This window comes from Esox lucius, chromosome 13 (assembly GCF_011004845.1).
Source record: "Esox lucius isolate fEsoLuc1 chromosome 13, fEsoLuc1.pri, whole genome shotgun sequence".
Lineage (NCBI taxonomy): Eukaryota > Metazoa > Chordata > Actinopteri > Esociformes > Esocidae > Esox > Esox lucius.
In genome coordinates, this window is record NC_047581.1 from 27,837,542 (window position 1) to 27,852,364 (window position 14,823).

The following is a 14,823-nucleotide window of genomic DNA, read 5'->3' on the forward strand; positions in this document are numbered from 1 at the left end:
TCATTAATCTACCATCATCCCTGTTTTGCAGTTTTGGGACAATAGCTAAAATCTCTCACACATCAAACAGGCATCCACACTCTCACATCCTGCATCATGTATGTGAATTCCTCTGGGAATGAGAATGTATCCCTGTCACTGACATTTCTGGGGAAGAAAGTAGGGAGGCACTGCTCTGTTGCCCCAGCATCAAAACTACGTAGGTACTCTGCCAACTGGCAAACATGCACACAGCACACACACCCCCGGACATACCCCCCCCCCCACACACACACACACACAGACAACTCCAGACACACACACATCCCCAGATACACACACCCCCACACACACAACCAAAGACACACGCACCCCCATACACACACCCCGACACCCCACCCACACACCCCCACACACAGCAAACCCCTCCCAGACACACACCCACACACACACACAAACACACACACACACACACAACCCCAGACACACACACCTCCATACACCCACACCCCGATACATATCCCCAGACACACACAACCCCAGACACCCCCCCCCCACACACACAACCCTAGACACCCCCCCTACACATTTATTTGAACTACCATTGACCTGCTTCTTCCAAGTCATTGGGCATCCTTCAGTTTTTTTTATCCCAGTCTGTAGTATTACTGGAATATTACCTGTTTTGTATTTTATTCAGGTGCTTGGGAAACAAACACCAGGTCACCATGTCCTGAGGTCCCAATGGGGTCTTTGCGGAATGGCCACGCCCCTGTGGCAGTGAGAGTTGGGGAGGAGTTACCTGGGAGTATACCTGATTTGAGAGAGGAGGCCAAACACTGCCGACCATGCCCGGTAGTACACAACACACACCTGGATCTGGAGCTGAACACAGGTCAGCACAAGAGCAAAACCTGCCATCACACCATAAACGGGAACATGAGAAAGTGATTTACAGTCAACATTTGATCCTGCCCCAACATTCCCTTATGAGTAAGTCTTGTTCTAATACCCAATTAGAATCCAACATAACTCTATATCTTTAAACTTTAAATCAGTCGTACACATTTTCTCCTCGAGATCCAGTCACAACCAAATATCTTCATATATTGCAGATATATAAGATATATGATCCATGCATTAATATGATTTTATATATTTCCTAGGTACAGTAATTTACATTTGATAAAGATGAGCAAAAAAACACTGTATCAAATAAATGGGACAAATAAGCCACATTGTACTGTATTGTAAGTTCAGAAGAGTGAGAAATAATCAAACATTTTGTAATACATTACAACTGCTCCAAGAAACTTGTAATAATGTTTTTATTTTTTATTGAAAGGGGTAAAAATTATCGGAATTATGTTTTAATAGGTCTTTCTTACGCCAGGATTACAATACAGATTTTGTTCTGCATCTGATCAATGGTACTTCAAGGTTACTTCCTTGAGGGACAGAAAAAATTCCATTGAAGTCATCTGGCACCAAAGTATTACTTTTGGACAAGACTAGAAGTTTTTGTTGCTCTTTATTGAATAAATGCATATTTTTGACAGACAGAAACACAACATCTATATTTTTACAGCCAGATACACAATGAATGTTTTCTGAATGTTTTTACAAGCATTTTAACAAAAGTAAGCAAAAGAAAGATACAGTGTTTTTTTAATCCCAGTTTTCAAGTAGACCTACTCTATCTCATCCCTGTTGTTGAGGTTTGACAAATGCTTTGTCCCAGGGTGGTCCAGGGGTCAAAACAGCTGCCTCTGATCCACTCTGATACTGTGTTCATGAACAGCTACCTGGGTTAGAATCTCTCGTCTCGCCACTTTCCTTTCAAATAAAGCATCCAAATAGTTGACATTTCTTCTAAAAGACCAAAGTATGACAAATATTTAGAATGGGATGCTTGGTATTGCTGCAGTAGTCTTGCACTCATAATATAATAATTAACCAAATCTAGAGCACACAGTATTGTTCAATATTTGTATGGAATATTTTATATATGGTGTTTTATACAGTGCTTATAAGGATGTCAATCATTTAAATTATATAAAAAACAAGTAATTTATTTTCCTGCTTCCAAATTTTGTTTTCATCCAAACTTGTAATTAGTAAATGAATCACGGTCCTAAGGTATGAAGGCAATATGGAAATGCAGAAAGCTTGTATATCTCTTAATGATCTAGTATATGTAACAAATGTCCCTTTATTCATGCCATCATTTCACTCTCTCTACAAAAATGGTTTTCTGGGAAGAGAGTTGCAACATGAGGTTACACCCTCATTCTTCTACTGAGTTAAAGAGACAGAAAGAAAGATAAGTGTTAAGGGCTGCCGGATCTCAAGCAATGAACAGTGTTGCTGGTCTTTAGCCAAGTTCCTTTCATAGTGTTTCATAATTAGGGACCAACCTCTACATAAATACTGCATTTAAATACTAAGTATATTGTTGAAGACATACAGCACACCTTTAAAGATGTGTTCTGTATATGTGCCTAATAATAACAAAACATAACTTTGTATTAAACCGTTATTATCAGAGCCATGTAAACCATGTTTTAAACAAAATGAATAAAATGTAACGCTTGACTTAAAACAAATGAGTGTGTGTGTGTCTGATGGAGAGTATATTTACAGTAGTGTACACAATGCAGTAAATATCTATGTATATCTACAACAGCCCATCTCACTAGATCAAATATTGACTAGTAGATCTCACATTCTTCCCCAGCTGGTGTCCAAACTTAAATAAAACATCTGGAAATCACAAGAAAACATTTAAAATGTGTGTGATTGAGTCTGTGCAGTGATGTGTTGATCTTTCTCTGTTGCTGCTCTTTGAAAGTTTTTGAATAGATGAGTTTGTGAGGTGGACTAGAGTTCCATGTAGACAGGGCTTCAAATTGTGAAAATCCGGATCACAACAGACCAACAACAGACCAAAGTGTCCATACACTACATCTCCAACCTGTGAACAATAGGTTTGAACAATAATCCGGATTGTAACCACTTTTGCCTTTTTAAGTGGCAGTTCCACAAAAAGCCTTGTGGTTGAAGCGGTGGTCTGCATTTCGGCGCTGGATTGGAGCTGACCACAGAAAAGAGCCAGGAGGTGTGGCTGTTGAGCAAGGTGCTGTATACAGGAAGGGAAGAGAAACTGAACATTTGACAAGCAGGGTGGGCAGTGACAGTAAAGATTTTAATACCATACATTGTATGGTACAGGCAAGGCACTGAACTGGAGGTACACATCGTTGTAATTAAATATGTAATCAAGGAAGAGTTGCCAAACATTTTCAAATGCAAATAATTTTTTGTTAACAATATACCAAATTATAGCACAAACATTTACCAACAAAATAATTGGTTTAGGAGTTTGTTCGAAAAATAATTGACTGTGTGAATGCTGTCCTTTAGTCATCACTGAATCACTGCCTTCTAATGAGAGTGGGACGAGTCCAGGGATGAAAGCAGAGAAGGCGATGGACGCCAAGATCTACATCCCCTATGAGTCGGCTGAATTCTGCATTATGCAGGTACATAGTCACATCCCTGTGTCAGAGAGGATCGTGGGAAGAAATTGCTTTCAAATAGTCTTTAATCCAAGTATAACAGTAGCAGTTCTGTAAACCCACAGTAACCGAAATATTACGGATTCTACAGAGATATAATGAGATAAGACAGTCAATCGTGTGACTAAAGGACTGGGCGGATGTGTATCTTTGTAAATAGAAATACACAAGTGAGCTCATTGTTAAGATGGTGTCCTCCTCACTCACATGGCTTCTGCTCCTTCTCCCGAGAGGGACATTGTGTGTGTGTGTGTGCCTGTGTGTGTGTTTGAGTTTGTGTGCGTGTGCATGCATTTGTGCCTGCGTGTATGGGCAGACCAAGTGTTTGTGATGTATCAGACCCTTTCACCATGTCATTTGTAATCAAGTCTATAATTCTGGTATTTATTCCTGTTTGTTTGAGTCAAAATGTGTCCCGGCCTGTTATCAGCTGACTGATTCTTGGGAAGTCACTGTTGTTCTATTGGGTAAATATTAATGATGTAAGTACACCCCTGCTTGTAGTTAATGGTATCTCATGGCAACAGATAGCCGGGGACATGCAGACTATGAAAAATAAACATCAGGAGATGGTGCAAGAGTTGGAGGAGAACTACCGGATCGCATCACGAGAGAATCAGGTGATCATGTGTTGTGAGAGCGCGTGCATGTGCGTATCTGCATATGTGTATTGACTTGTTGTCATCACACACACACGTTTAATTCAACATGATTAATGCTTATAGGAGAGGACAGTGCAGACCATCTGCTCCCACTACCAGAACAAGCTGCATGCCCTGAAGAGGATCTTAGATCTTTACCAAGAGAAGGTAGAGAAGAAGAACTCACACTGGGAGGAGAGAATCAATGTGAGTCCCCTCATACTGTACCAATCATCCGTCACAATCTGTCATCCAGGAACAACTTGATCAGAAGGCTCCATCCTATGGCACTCCATCAGTCTTTATTGTCCCTCAGAAGGCTGTTTTTTGTAACAAAATAACCAGAATAAATACAAAGATGTGCAACCGAGCAAGAGAGTCAGTATTAGGGATGGGAAGTGAAGAAAAACAAATCTATAGCCTGTTAGTGTGGAGAATGCAATACGTTTGTGTGGGCATAGAAAGAGTAGTAGCATGTAGTCCAGTGAAAAGCAGAAGGTTTGCTGCTACATGAGCAGTTCACTTTGGAAGTACTCTGCATTGATGCCCCAACATGGGTAGCTAGTAGTTACATTCTTTGAATGTAGTGTGAGATACGTTTCCTTATCCAGTACAGAGAACATGTAAACATCATTACATGATTCTCATACGATGCAAATTTAGGGACCTTAGAGCAGTGCCATGAACTGACAATTTACAGATTATCCACCATTGTTGTTCTCACTAACCATTCCGTGTGTTTCCTTGACATGAGTTCATGTACCAAGGTTCATTTGGGCCCTTTTCCATTCAGAGTGTGAGTCGGCAGAATGAGACGCTGCAGGAAGATCTAAGAGCTGAGAAGAACAGGAGTAGAGAGGAAGCTCTGCAGTGGCAGAGAGAGAAGGTCTGTTCAAGGACAGACCCCACATGTCCCAATGCTCTGCTTTTTAAAAGTATTTTAACATGCGATTTCACAAGCTCTTTCCATTAAAAGGGACTTGAAACAGCATTTAACCATGGTATTTTGGCCTTATTGCATAAACTGGTTGCCAATGCAGTTAAAAGCAGTAAAAAGTAATCATCATATTCCTGTGGTATACGTTCTCATATACCACAGCTATCAGCCAATCAGAATCCAGGATTCAATGCAACCCAGTCTGGACTGATGACAGCTGGCCCTGCTCAGACAATCTCATCCTGTTTCATCTTTGTCAACAGAACAAAATGCTGGAGCTGTTCTCTACCAGATTAGACCTTCTCCACAGCCACCAGGCATCTAGTGAGTGTATTTCTGTGTGTCTGTGTGTTTGTGTGTGTCAGTGTGTTTCTGTGTGTTTGTGTGTGTTGGTGTGTTTGTGTGTGTCGGTGTGTTGGTGTGTGTGTGTTAGAGATAGAAGGATTGCTTCCTGAGTTGTAGGTATCATTCTAAGCGTCATTATGCCGCCCTGGCGTAGATCTGCTATTACCAGCCGTGTGCAACATATTTATAACAGGGTTAATATCTGCTGTTAATGGTTCACAATGGTGATTAGCACTGCAGGAGCTGCAGATGGCCAGAGAGGAGGTGGGGAAAGTCCAGGAGATGCTCAAGACCTCCTCACAGGTGGAGAACCAACAACAAGACCTTTCCACTGAAGCGGGTCACGCCTTAGATAACGTCTATGGTCCTGTCCATCAAACGGAGGTAGCTAGTTGTGTATTTACTGTATGTTTGTTTTCACTCTTAAGAAGAGTTCACAGAAGTTCACCCAACTCACAGAAACTGAGATAGATTGTATTCATGATCCAGATTGTGGGGTAGAGCAATCTGACCCTTGATATAGTAGTTAATGGCATGTAAGCAAGGTACAGCGGAGTGCAGTGTTGTGACAGCACTGAGCAGGCTTTGATGTCCATAGGGGTGCAGTGACACAGAGCTGCCACTGGAGGGGGCCCAAGCCCGTCTGGAGGAGTTGAAGGAGAGCCTGTATAAGAGGGAGCGAGAGATTACTGAGCTCCTGGACGCGGAGCAGACACCCATCCCACCAATCCCTGTGGCACAGCCCCCGTGTGCTGTCCTGCTCCGCACTGTCGTTGAGAAGGTGGGGCAGTATGGAAACATCTCCGTTAAACAGTCCCAGTCTTAGAAACCCAGAACTCAAACTGGTCCACAAGGTTAAGCATATTCCCTTATGCCATTGTAAATATAGTCCCGGACAAATGAACCCTTTCAGTGAAGAATCTCAATAGACAATGTTTTTTTTACCAGGTGTAGGCTTAACCTGTGTTTGGCTGAATCTGTGTCAGGCTGAATATGTGTCAGGCTTAACCTGTGTCATGCCTAACCTGTGTCAGGCTTGATCTGTGTCAGGCTTAATCTGTGTCAGGCTGAATCTGTGTCAGGCTTAATCTAGCATCATTTGTGTGACAATTTGTCTTAGGCGCATCATGTCTGTAGCAAAGTGAGCGAGGCGAGGCTCCTTCTTGACCACATGTTGGAGGATAACTGTGTGGCCTTGGCCCAAGCAAGAGACATTCTTGACCATATGTCACCAATAACTGAAGATGACACAAACTGCAAAGAGGAAGACAATCCTGACCCAGAATGGTGACTATACGTACTAAAACGTTTGACTTACTTTGACTTATGTTTGTTTTATTTTTAGCTGTATAACTGGATGGTCCCACTGTTTATCTTTCAGTGCAATTGCTCTGAGGACTCTGCCTGAAGGGCTGAAACATTTCTTGTTATGTTTAGCAAAGCAGTCACAGTAGGTTAGAGTTAGGGTTGACTTTAGGGTTGCAGCTATGGAGATCAGGCTTGGGTTTGGGTGAGAGTCCGGGTAAGTATCGAGGTTAGGTTTGATCCAAAATATAGACTTGTTTTACTCTGACGTTTGGAGACAATGTAAACAAACAATGAATAGCCCCAAAGATGATTAATTTTAATATCATGGATTTTAGACTACAGTGGATATAAAAAGTATACACACCCCTGTTAAAATGCCAGGTTCTTGTGATGTAAAAGAATGAGACAAAGATAAATCATGTCAGAACTTCCACCTTTAATGTGACCTATAAAGTGAACAATTATATTGAATAACAAACTGAAATCTTTGAGGGGGAAAAAACTCAATAACCTGGTTGCACAAGTGTGCATACCCTTAAACTAATACTTTGTTCAAGCACCTTTTGATTTTATTACCTGCATTCAGTCTTTTGGGGTAGGAGTCTATTAGCATGGCACATCTTGACGTGGCAATATTTGCCCACTTTGCAGAAGCGCTCCAAATCCGTCAGATTGCGAAGACATCTCCTGTGCACAGTCCTCCCCACAGATGTTCAATTGGATTCAGGTCTGGGTTCTGGCTGGGCCACTCCAAAACGTCCATCTTCTTGTGAAGCCAAGCTTTTGTGGATTTGGATGTGGGCTTGTCGTGCTGAAAGGTGAACTTCCTCATTCATCTTCAGCTTTCTAATGGACACTTGAAGGATTTGTGCCAAAATGGCCTGGTATTTGGAACTGTGTCATAATTCCTTCCACCCTGACTAAGGCCCTGATTCCAGCTGAAGAGAAACAGCCCCAAAGCATGATGCTGCCACCACCATGTTTCACTGTGGGTATGGTGTTCTTTGGGTGATGTGCAGTGTTGTTTTTGCCCCAAACATGCCTTTTGGAATTATGGCCAAAAAGTTCAACCTTGGTTTCATCAGACCATAACACATTTTCCCATGTGCTTTTGGCAGACTTGAAAAATTCAGCCGGGCTTGGATGTTTTTCTTTGTAAGAAAAGGCTTCCGTCTTGCCACCCTACCCCATAGCCCAATCATATGAAGAATATGGGAGATTGTTGTCACATGTAGCACACAGCCAGTACTTGCCAGAAATTCCTGCAGTTTATTTAATGTTGCTGTTGGCCTCTTGGAAGCCTCCCTGACCAATTTTCTTCTAGTCTTTTCATACATTTTGGAGGGACTTGGTAATGACTTGGTAATGTCTCTGCCATATTTTCTCCACTTGATGATAACTGTCTTCACTGTGCTCCATGGTATATGTAATGCTTTGGAAATTCTTTTTTACCCTTCTCTTGACTGATATCTTTCAACAATGAGATCCCTCTGATGCTTTGGAAGCTCTCTGCGGACATGGCTTTTGCTCTGAGATTCAACTAAGAAAATGTCAGGAAATTCCTACTAAAACAGCTGAAGTTTATTTGTGATTAATCAGTCACTTTAAATGATGGCAGGTGTGTAATGACTTCTATTTAACATGAGTTTGAATGTGATTGGTTCATTCTGAACACAGCCACATCCCCAGTTATAAGAGGGTGTGCACACTTATGCAACCAGGTTATTGTAAGGTTTTCATTTTTCCCCCTCGAAGATTTCAGTTTGTTTTTCAATTGAATTGTTCACATTATAGGTGACATTAAAAGTGGAAAAATTCTGACATGATTTATCTTTGTCTCATTCTTTTACATCAAAAAAACCTAGCATTTTAACAGGGGTGTGTATACTTTTTATATTCACTGTAGCTACATATCTCCTAATTCACTCCTCAGCACTTAATCAAACCTCAGATGAGGTGACTTTGCTAAAACTGTTCGGGTTTAAGGGTTGAAGCAGGATATGTGCACGAAACAAGGAGAAGAGTTAAGTTTAAGGCTAGGTACAGGCTTGAATCTTCAACCATACTAAAGATATGAGTTTAGGATAAGTGATTGGGTTGAATGTAGAAACTAAATAGGGTTGGTTAAGTTAAGGATTATGCTGTGGGTTTGTGGTACATTTTAAACCCGACACCTTTTTCATTCAAATCTGAGTGGAATCACTTGACCATAACTAGCCAAACACCTAGCCCCTGTAATGTACACTGTAGATACTTTGACAAACAAATACCTCTCTTGTAATGTTCTGTACCACAGGTCGGACTCATCAGATGAGCGTGCCTCTAAATTACTGTTGCTACAGGAGACACTGAGAGAATGTGAGATTACCCAGATGGCTTTGGACTGTATTAGAGTTGGGGCCAGTCCTTCTCTCTCCGGTAATATTATAGATCTGTGTGTGTGAATGGGCATCATTGATACTAGATCATTTTCTATTCATAACAAATACACTATTGTAGCAACGCATGCAAATGTCATGTATCTTCTGGAGTACTGCACCCCTCATGTGGCGTATCAAATAAAATATGTCATTTCGATTACAAAAAAGCAGTAACCAATCACAAACAACCAAGATATGTATTTTGTTATAGCATACTTACTATGTACCGGGAAACCTCTGTAGACAGTAAGCAGTATACATGCGGTCATGTGTCCATTTCCAAATGCTATTTTATGTATTTTTGTTAAAACACCAACACAGTATATTCTTGCACATCTCACAGTGCTTCAAAGTATTAGGTGTGTATATTTTATCTACATGAAAACAGATAACGTCTCAACATGATATGGCAAATGTCAGTTTCTTTGTTGCTTTTTTCATTTCCTAAATTGATTGAATTCCATTTCAATGTAATGCAACCCTGCACCATATTAGAGCACCATAATGTACTCTCATACCCACTCTCTCTGTATCATAGCTCCAGAGTTGGAGGAGATTTTGGTGAAGGGCGAGGGAGTGAAAAGCGTTTGCCAGCAATTTTTAATCCTGCAAGACCAGGTGAGCTGTCCAAGCACGAAATGGGATGTGGGGTGACTATCCCATAGTTACCTAGATAAAACATCAACATGTGTGTCTAGTAACATACTTGACCTGAAAATCAAACAAGCATTATTCATAAGAGGGTTATGGAGGTGTTTAGGGATCTCATTCACTCTGCATGCTCTCTTGGTTGTTTGAACTGTTGTTGTCTCTGTGAATTGTCTTTCTGTTGATTGTCTCACTGTTGGTTGTCTCAATGTTGGTTGTCTCAATATTGATTGTCTCAGTGTTTGTTGTCTTACTGTTGGTTGTCTCACTATTGGTGGTCTCAGTGTTGGTTGTCTTACTGTTGGTTGTCTCACTGTTGGTTGTCTCACTGTTGGTTGTCTCACTGTTGGTTGTCTCAGTGTTGTTGTCTCAACATTGGTTGACTCAGTGTTGGTTGTCTCAGTGTTGTTGTCTCAACATTGGTTGACTCAGTGGTGGTTGTCTCAGTGTTGTTGTCTCAACATTGGTTGACTCAGTGTCACTGTACTCAGTTTTTGTTTTCTATCTCCTCTGGGCAGATGAAACAGTTGAGGGAGGAGAATAGGCAACTCGTAGAGAACTACACTTCAGAAAGGATCATGAGGAAGAAGTACTACAACATGGTGAATGATATGAAAGGTGGGTATCTATCTTTGTGAATGATTAAGTGTTCAACTGTTGTTTTAGTGCCACAAAACAATATTATTTGTTATGGGGCCATTGCCTTGTTCCGTCTTGCTGCAGGTAAAATTCGTGTGTACTGTCGGATACGACCCATGTGCTGGGCGGAGACTGCCCAGGGAGGTGCCATCATTGTGGAGCGTCTAGACCAATATTCTGTTTCTGTGGTAACCCCAAGGGGGCTCAGAGAGTTCCAGTTTGACCAGGTATTTAGTGAGGAGAGCTCCCAGGAAGATGTCTTCCAGGACATCAACAGGTGATGTTCCAATATGTCTAAAGGAGATATCCACCCCTTTCAAATATTCTGCCAAAGCCCATCACAATCCCCTTCTACTTAATTCAACACAGCAAGTTAAATTACTCCAATTGTCAAAGACTGGTCAACGACTGTATAGTGGAACTGGAAATGGTCAACGACTGTAGTGGAATATTCTAGTCTCAATGTGATTGAAATGTCTATATATACAATACCAGCTTATTGTACATCTTGTTGTTTAACTAAACCGAATACCCTGGTCTTAAATCATGTAGATTTATCCCACAGTAGCTCATGAGGGCATCATGCAACTTGATGTGTGTTGGTCTTGTTTCTAGGCTGATCCAGTCAGCCATCGACGGCTACAATGTGTGCATCTTTGCATATGGTCAGACGGGCTCTGGAAAGACCTTTTCTATGGTGGGTGACAGAGACCAGAGGAACCCAGGCATCATGCCGAGAGCATTCAACGCCATTTTTGACATTATCCAGGAGAATGCAACAAAGTTTGAGTGCAAGGTGAGGGCTTAGAAGTATTTCTGAGCTAAGGGTGCACATATGAAATAAAAACAAAGTAAACCTTATGGTAAATATAAAAGGACATCCTTTCTGCTCCTCTCTTTTCCACCTTTCTTTCCCTCTCCCTCCTCTTCATGCTCCTCCTCTCTCTGCCTTTCTTTCCCTCTCCCTCCTCTTCATGCTCCTCCTCTCTCCCCCTTTCTTTCCCTCTCTCTCCTCTTCATGCTCCTCCTCTCTCCGCCTTTCTTTCCCTCTCTCTCCTCTTCATGCTCCTCTCTCCCTAGGTCTCGGCCTACATGCTGGAGCTGTACAACGACCGGCTCCAGGACCTCTTTGTGAGTGGGGCTGGAGCCCAGACCAGGCGGGTGGAGATTAAGAGGAACAGAAAGGGGCTTGTGTTTGCCCAGGGAGCAGAGACAAAGGAGGCCTCCAGCGCCGGGGAGCTCTTCGCCATGTTTCAACAGGCCTGCGCCAGCCGCCATATCACAGCCACCAGTACGTCCAAATGCTCACGGCCCACTCCAAAAAGGGCTCTGTTAAAGGGTTTGGATGGGTTGGTTTAGTCGCAGAGAGAGTGAGTGGATGCTAGGTGCTAACTTACACATCCAGGCTCAGAGAGGGAGCACTGCCAAGTGGACGTGACAGGAGTTCCCAGGGTTCATGTTGTGTACCACGCATCATAATGTGACTCCCTCCTCTGTGTGGTTGTTACAGAGATGAATGTGGAGAGCTCCCGGTCACATCTGATCATTGGGATCATGTTGGAGAGCAGAAATCTAACAAATGGAAGCGTGAGCTTTGGGAAGTTGAGCCTGGTGGACCTAGCAGGAAGCGAGAGAGCAGCCAAAACTGGGGCCAGAGACGACCAGCTCAAGGTTACTATGTCTTATATCTATGTGGTACAGCCTTATTTTCTCCTTACGAATGGCACTACTTTTCCCCCATGGATATTCCTGGTGACTACCCCCTTCACTCTGCCTCTATAGGAAGCTACCTCCATTAACAAGTCTCTGAGTGCTCTGGGAGATGTGATCTCTGCCTTGTCTTTGGAGTTGCCCCACATTCCCTACAGGAACAGCAAGCTCACCCAGATTATGCAGGACTCTCTGGGCGGCAACGCCAAGACGCTCATGATCGTTAACGTCTCACCCTGTGACTGCAACCTGGAAGAAACGCTTACTTCCCTGACGTGAGAGAACCTTCCCAAACACATCTCCAAAACATTATATCGAAAGATAAATGTATGCCCTAAATGACCCATTCTAAACCCATAATACTGTAGAATGAAAAAATATAGAAATGCGATGTGCTAAGTGTCTCATGACCCGAAAAAGGATTCTACTGTAGAAATTCAATACATGCATATCTATATTCCCATTCATGTGAAACCAATTGAAAACCCAGTAAGGAAACGATTTACATTGACTAATTTCCTAATACGGACTGTAACTCAGTAAAATCATTTTCAATTGTTGAATGTTGCATTTGTATTTTTTTGTTATTTTTGCCTCTGGAGTCTGTAAACACTGTGGTAATATGCAGAGTATAGGTAATCAGTTTGTCTAGTGTCATGGAATTCCGACGCACTAAAAGTTGCCATTTCGGAGTGTTCCTTGCTTCGGTTGTTCTCCCTGATTATGTTTGACTGATGTGTGTTGATGTCATGTAACACATACCATCTCCCCGTTTCATACGTTTGATCCTCTAGCTACGCCACACGAGTGAAAGCCATAACCAACAGTGCACAAAGAAACCTGGAGAGTAAAGAGATAGCACAGCTCAAAGAGGTTAGCTTTCTTTTCTTCCCTGCTCTCCTCTTTATCCGGCGAGTGAAATGTCTTTGTCCGGGCCGGGGTATAGAAAGACTGGCAAGCTGTCAAAGATAGTAGCCTACGTTATGTTGTGGAGTTCGAATTTTTTATTCAAATAAAAATGTTAACTTTCTCATTTGCCGTCAAATGTGGTATTTTAATTAACTTGGAAACGCATTCACTTTATTATGTTCATAATCTTGTCATGAATGTGATGATGCGTGTCTCAGGGCGGCAGGTGGCCTAGCGATTACATGGCTGGGCCAACGCATCACAAACCTTTTGAATGCATGGATGTATGTTGTTGCTGTTTCCTTAAGTAAGAATGTTGTGTCATGTCATCTAACTGGTTTAAGTGCCTCATCAGTTTAACATGGGGCGTGGTTGTTAGCATGTTGGTTTCGCGTTTTGCCAAGTCATTTTGGCTGTTTGCACTTTAGTCGCTGCCAGTATGAGCTTTGTTCATTAATATATTCATTAACATACTGAATGTGTAAATACTTAATCTAGCGGTGGCTGTGAGTTGTTGTATTATGTTGTATTATGAAATACAACATTAGCCGTCTGTCAGCAAATAAAAAATGTGTGGTATCGCCTTTATGAGTGTGTGCGCACACATACAGACACACACGCACACGTCCCTGCACTCTGATTTACTGTTCTTTTATTTCTGACAGGTGATCTTGAAATTGAAGGCTGGACAGCCAGTGGATGATGTGGACATCTAACCCCAGGTTGACTGAATCTGCATTGGGTCTAAACCCAGTGGGTTTTTGTTTGGTTTGCACAGAGTTCAGTGTTCGGAGTTAGTATTTTGAGAGTTTTGTGTTCTCCTATCATGTAACGATGGTTAGGAAAATTAGCAGTCAAATAAACATTCTAATTAAATCAACTTGTTTGTAGCATTTTTATCTTTTAGCACTGAGAATATTCTAATAGTGCTAATCATTAAATAAAGAAATGTCAGCCACCCACAAGGCACAATGTCTATAGTACTGCATTCCAGTGTAGCGCAGATTTGCTCTTTATTATGCATTATAAGTGGCGTAAGCAGAAGTCCTATAGGGGTGACACATATTCAGGGCATATTGAAGGCGTAAGCAACATAGGCGGTCGCTTAGGGTCCCCAACCTCTAGGGGGCCCCAGTCCGGCCCTGCGCGTATTGACCAATCACTGCCCAGATGGGTAGAAATCTTGCTGGAGGGATTTTCTATTCACACTGCGCTCCAGCAATCTCTCATGTTGGTCAGTCTGCAACATAAAAACTGAAGCTCCATTAGTCAACTGGCTCCCTCAGGTTTTCCTGCTTTATTGGCTCTTTATGATCAGAAATGCTTTGTTATTCTTCATAACTAGTTGAATCCAGTTGTAACTTGGCCAATGTCAGTGTTACCAAATTGAATATTCCAGTGTGCATCTATATTGTACACTATAATACATATCTATATTATATAAACAAAGGTTTAGGGACATTTTTCTTCCAAAATGAATTAAAACCTAACTTCTTCAAAGTTGTCTTGAATTTGTAGGTAAGTCTCTGACTCAAAATATTTGAGATATTGTTAAGATTTTCTTCACATTGGATTTTGTTCACAAAATTTTCTTCACAATCTTGCTTTTTAAACAGTGTTTTTCCCCCCAATTTTTTAAATAAACAATATAATACAACAATATGCCAAAATGTTTAAACTAAGGTTGTGAGGATAGATATACTATGCAA

The 14,823-nt window shown here is 41.7% G+C and overlaps 1 protein-coding gene across 1 annotated transcript; it reads left to right on the forward strand.

Moving 5' to 3' along the window:
* The first annotated feature begins 3,449 nt into the window (after positions 1-3,449).
* Positions 3,450-13,957, forward strand: si:dkey-96l17.6 (kinesin-like protein KIN-14E). The gene is made up of 18 exons (XM_034296526.1): positions 3,450-3,521; positions 4,085-4,177; positions 4,283-4,405; positions 4,992-5,084; positions 5,399-5,459; positions 5,713-5,864; positions 6,079-6,261; positions 6,601-6,767; positions 9,085-9,206; positions 9,747-9,826; positions 10,375-10,474; positions 10,580-10,772; positions 11,111-11,291; positions 11,576-11,786; positions 12,006-12,166; positions 12,278-12,480; positions 13,000-13,078; positions 13,780-13,957. Exons 1-18 carry the CDS (start codon positions 3,450-3,452, stop codon positions 13,828-13,830), a joined length of 2,325 nt encoding a protein of 774 aa, XP_034152417.1. The 3' UTR covers positions 13,831-13,957.
* Positions 13,958-14,823: the final 866 nt, after the last annotated feature.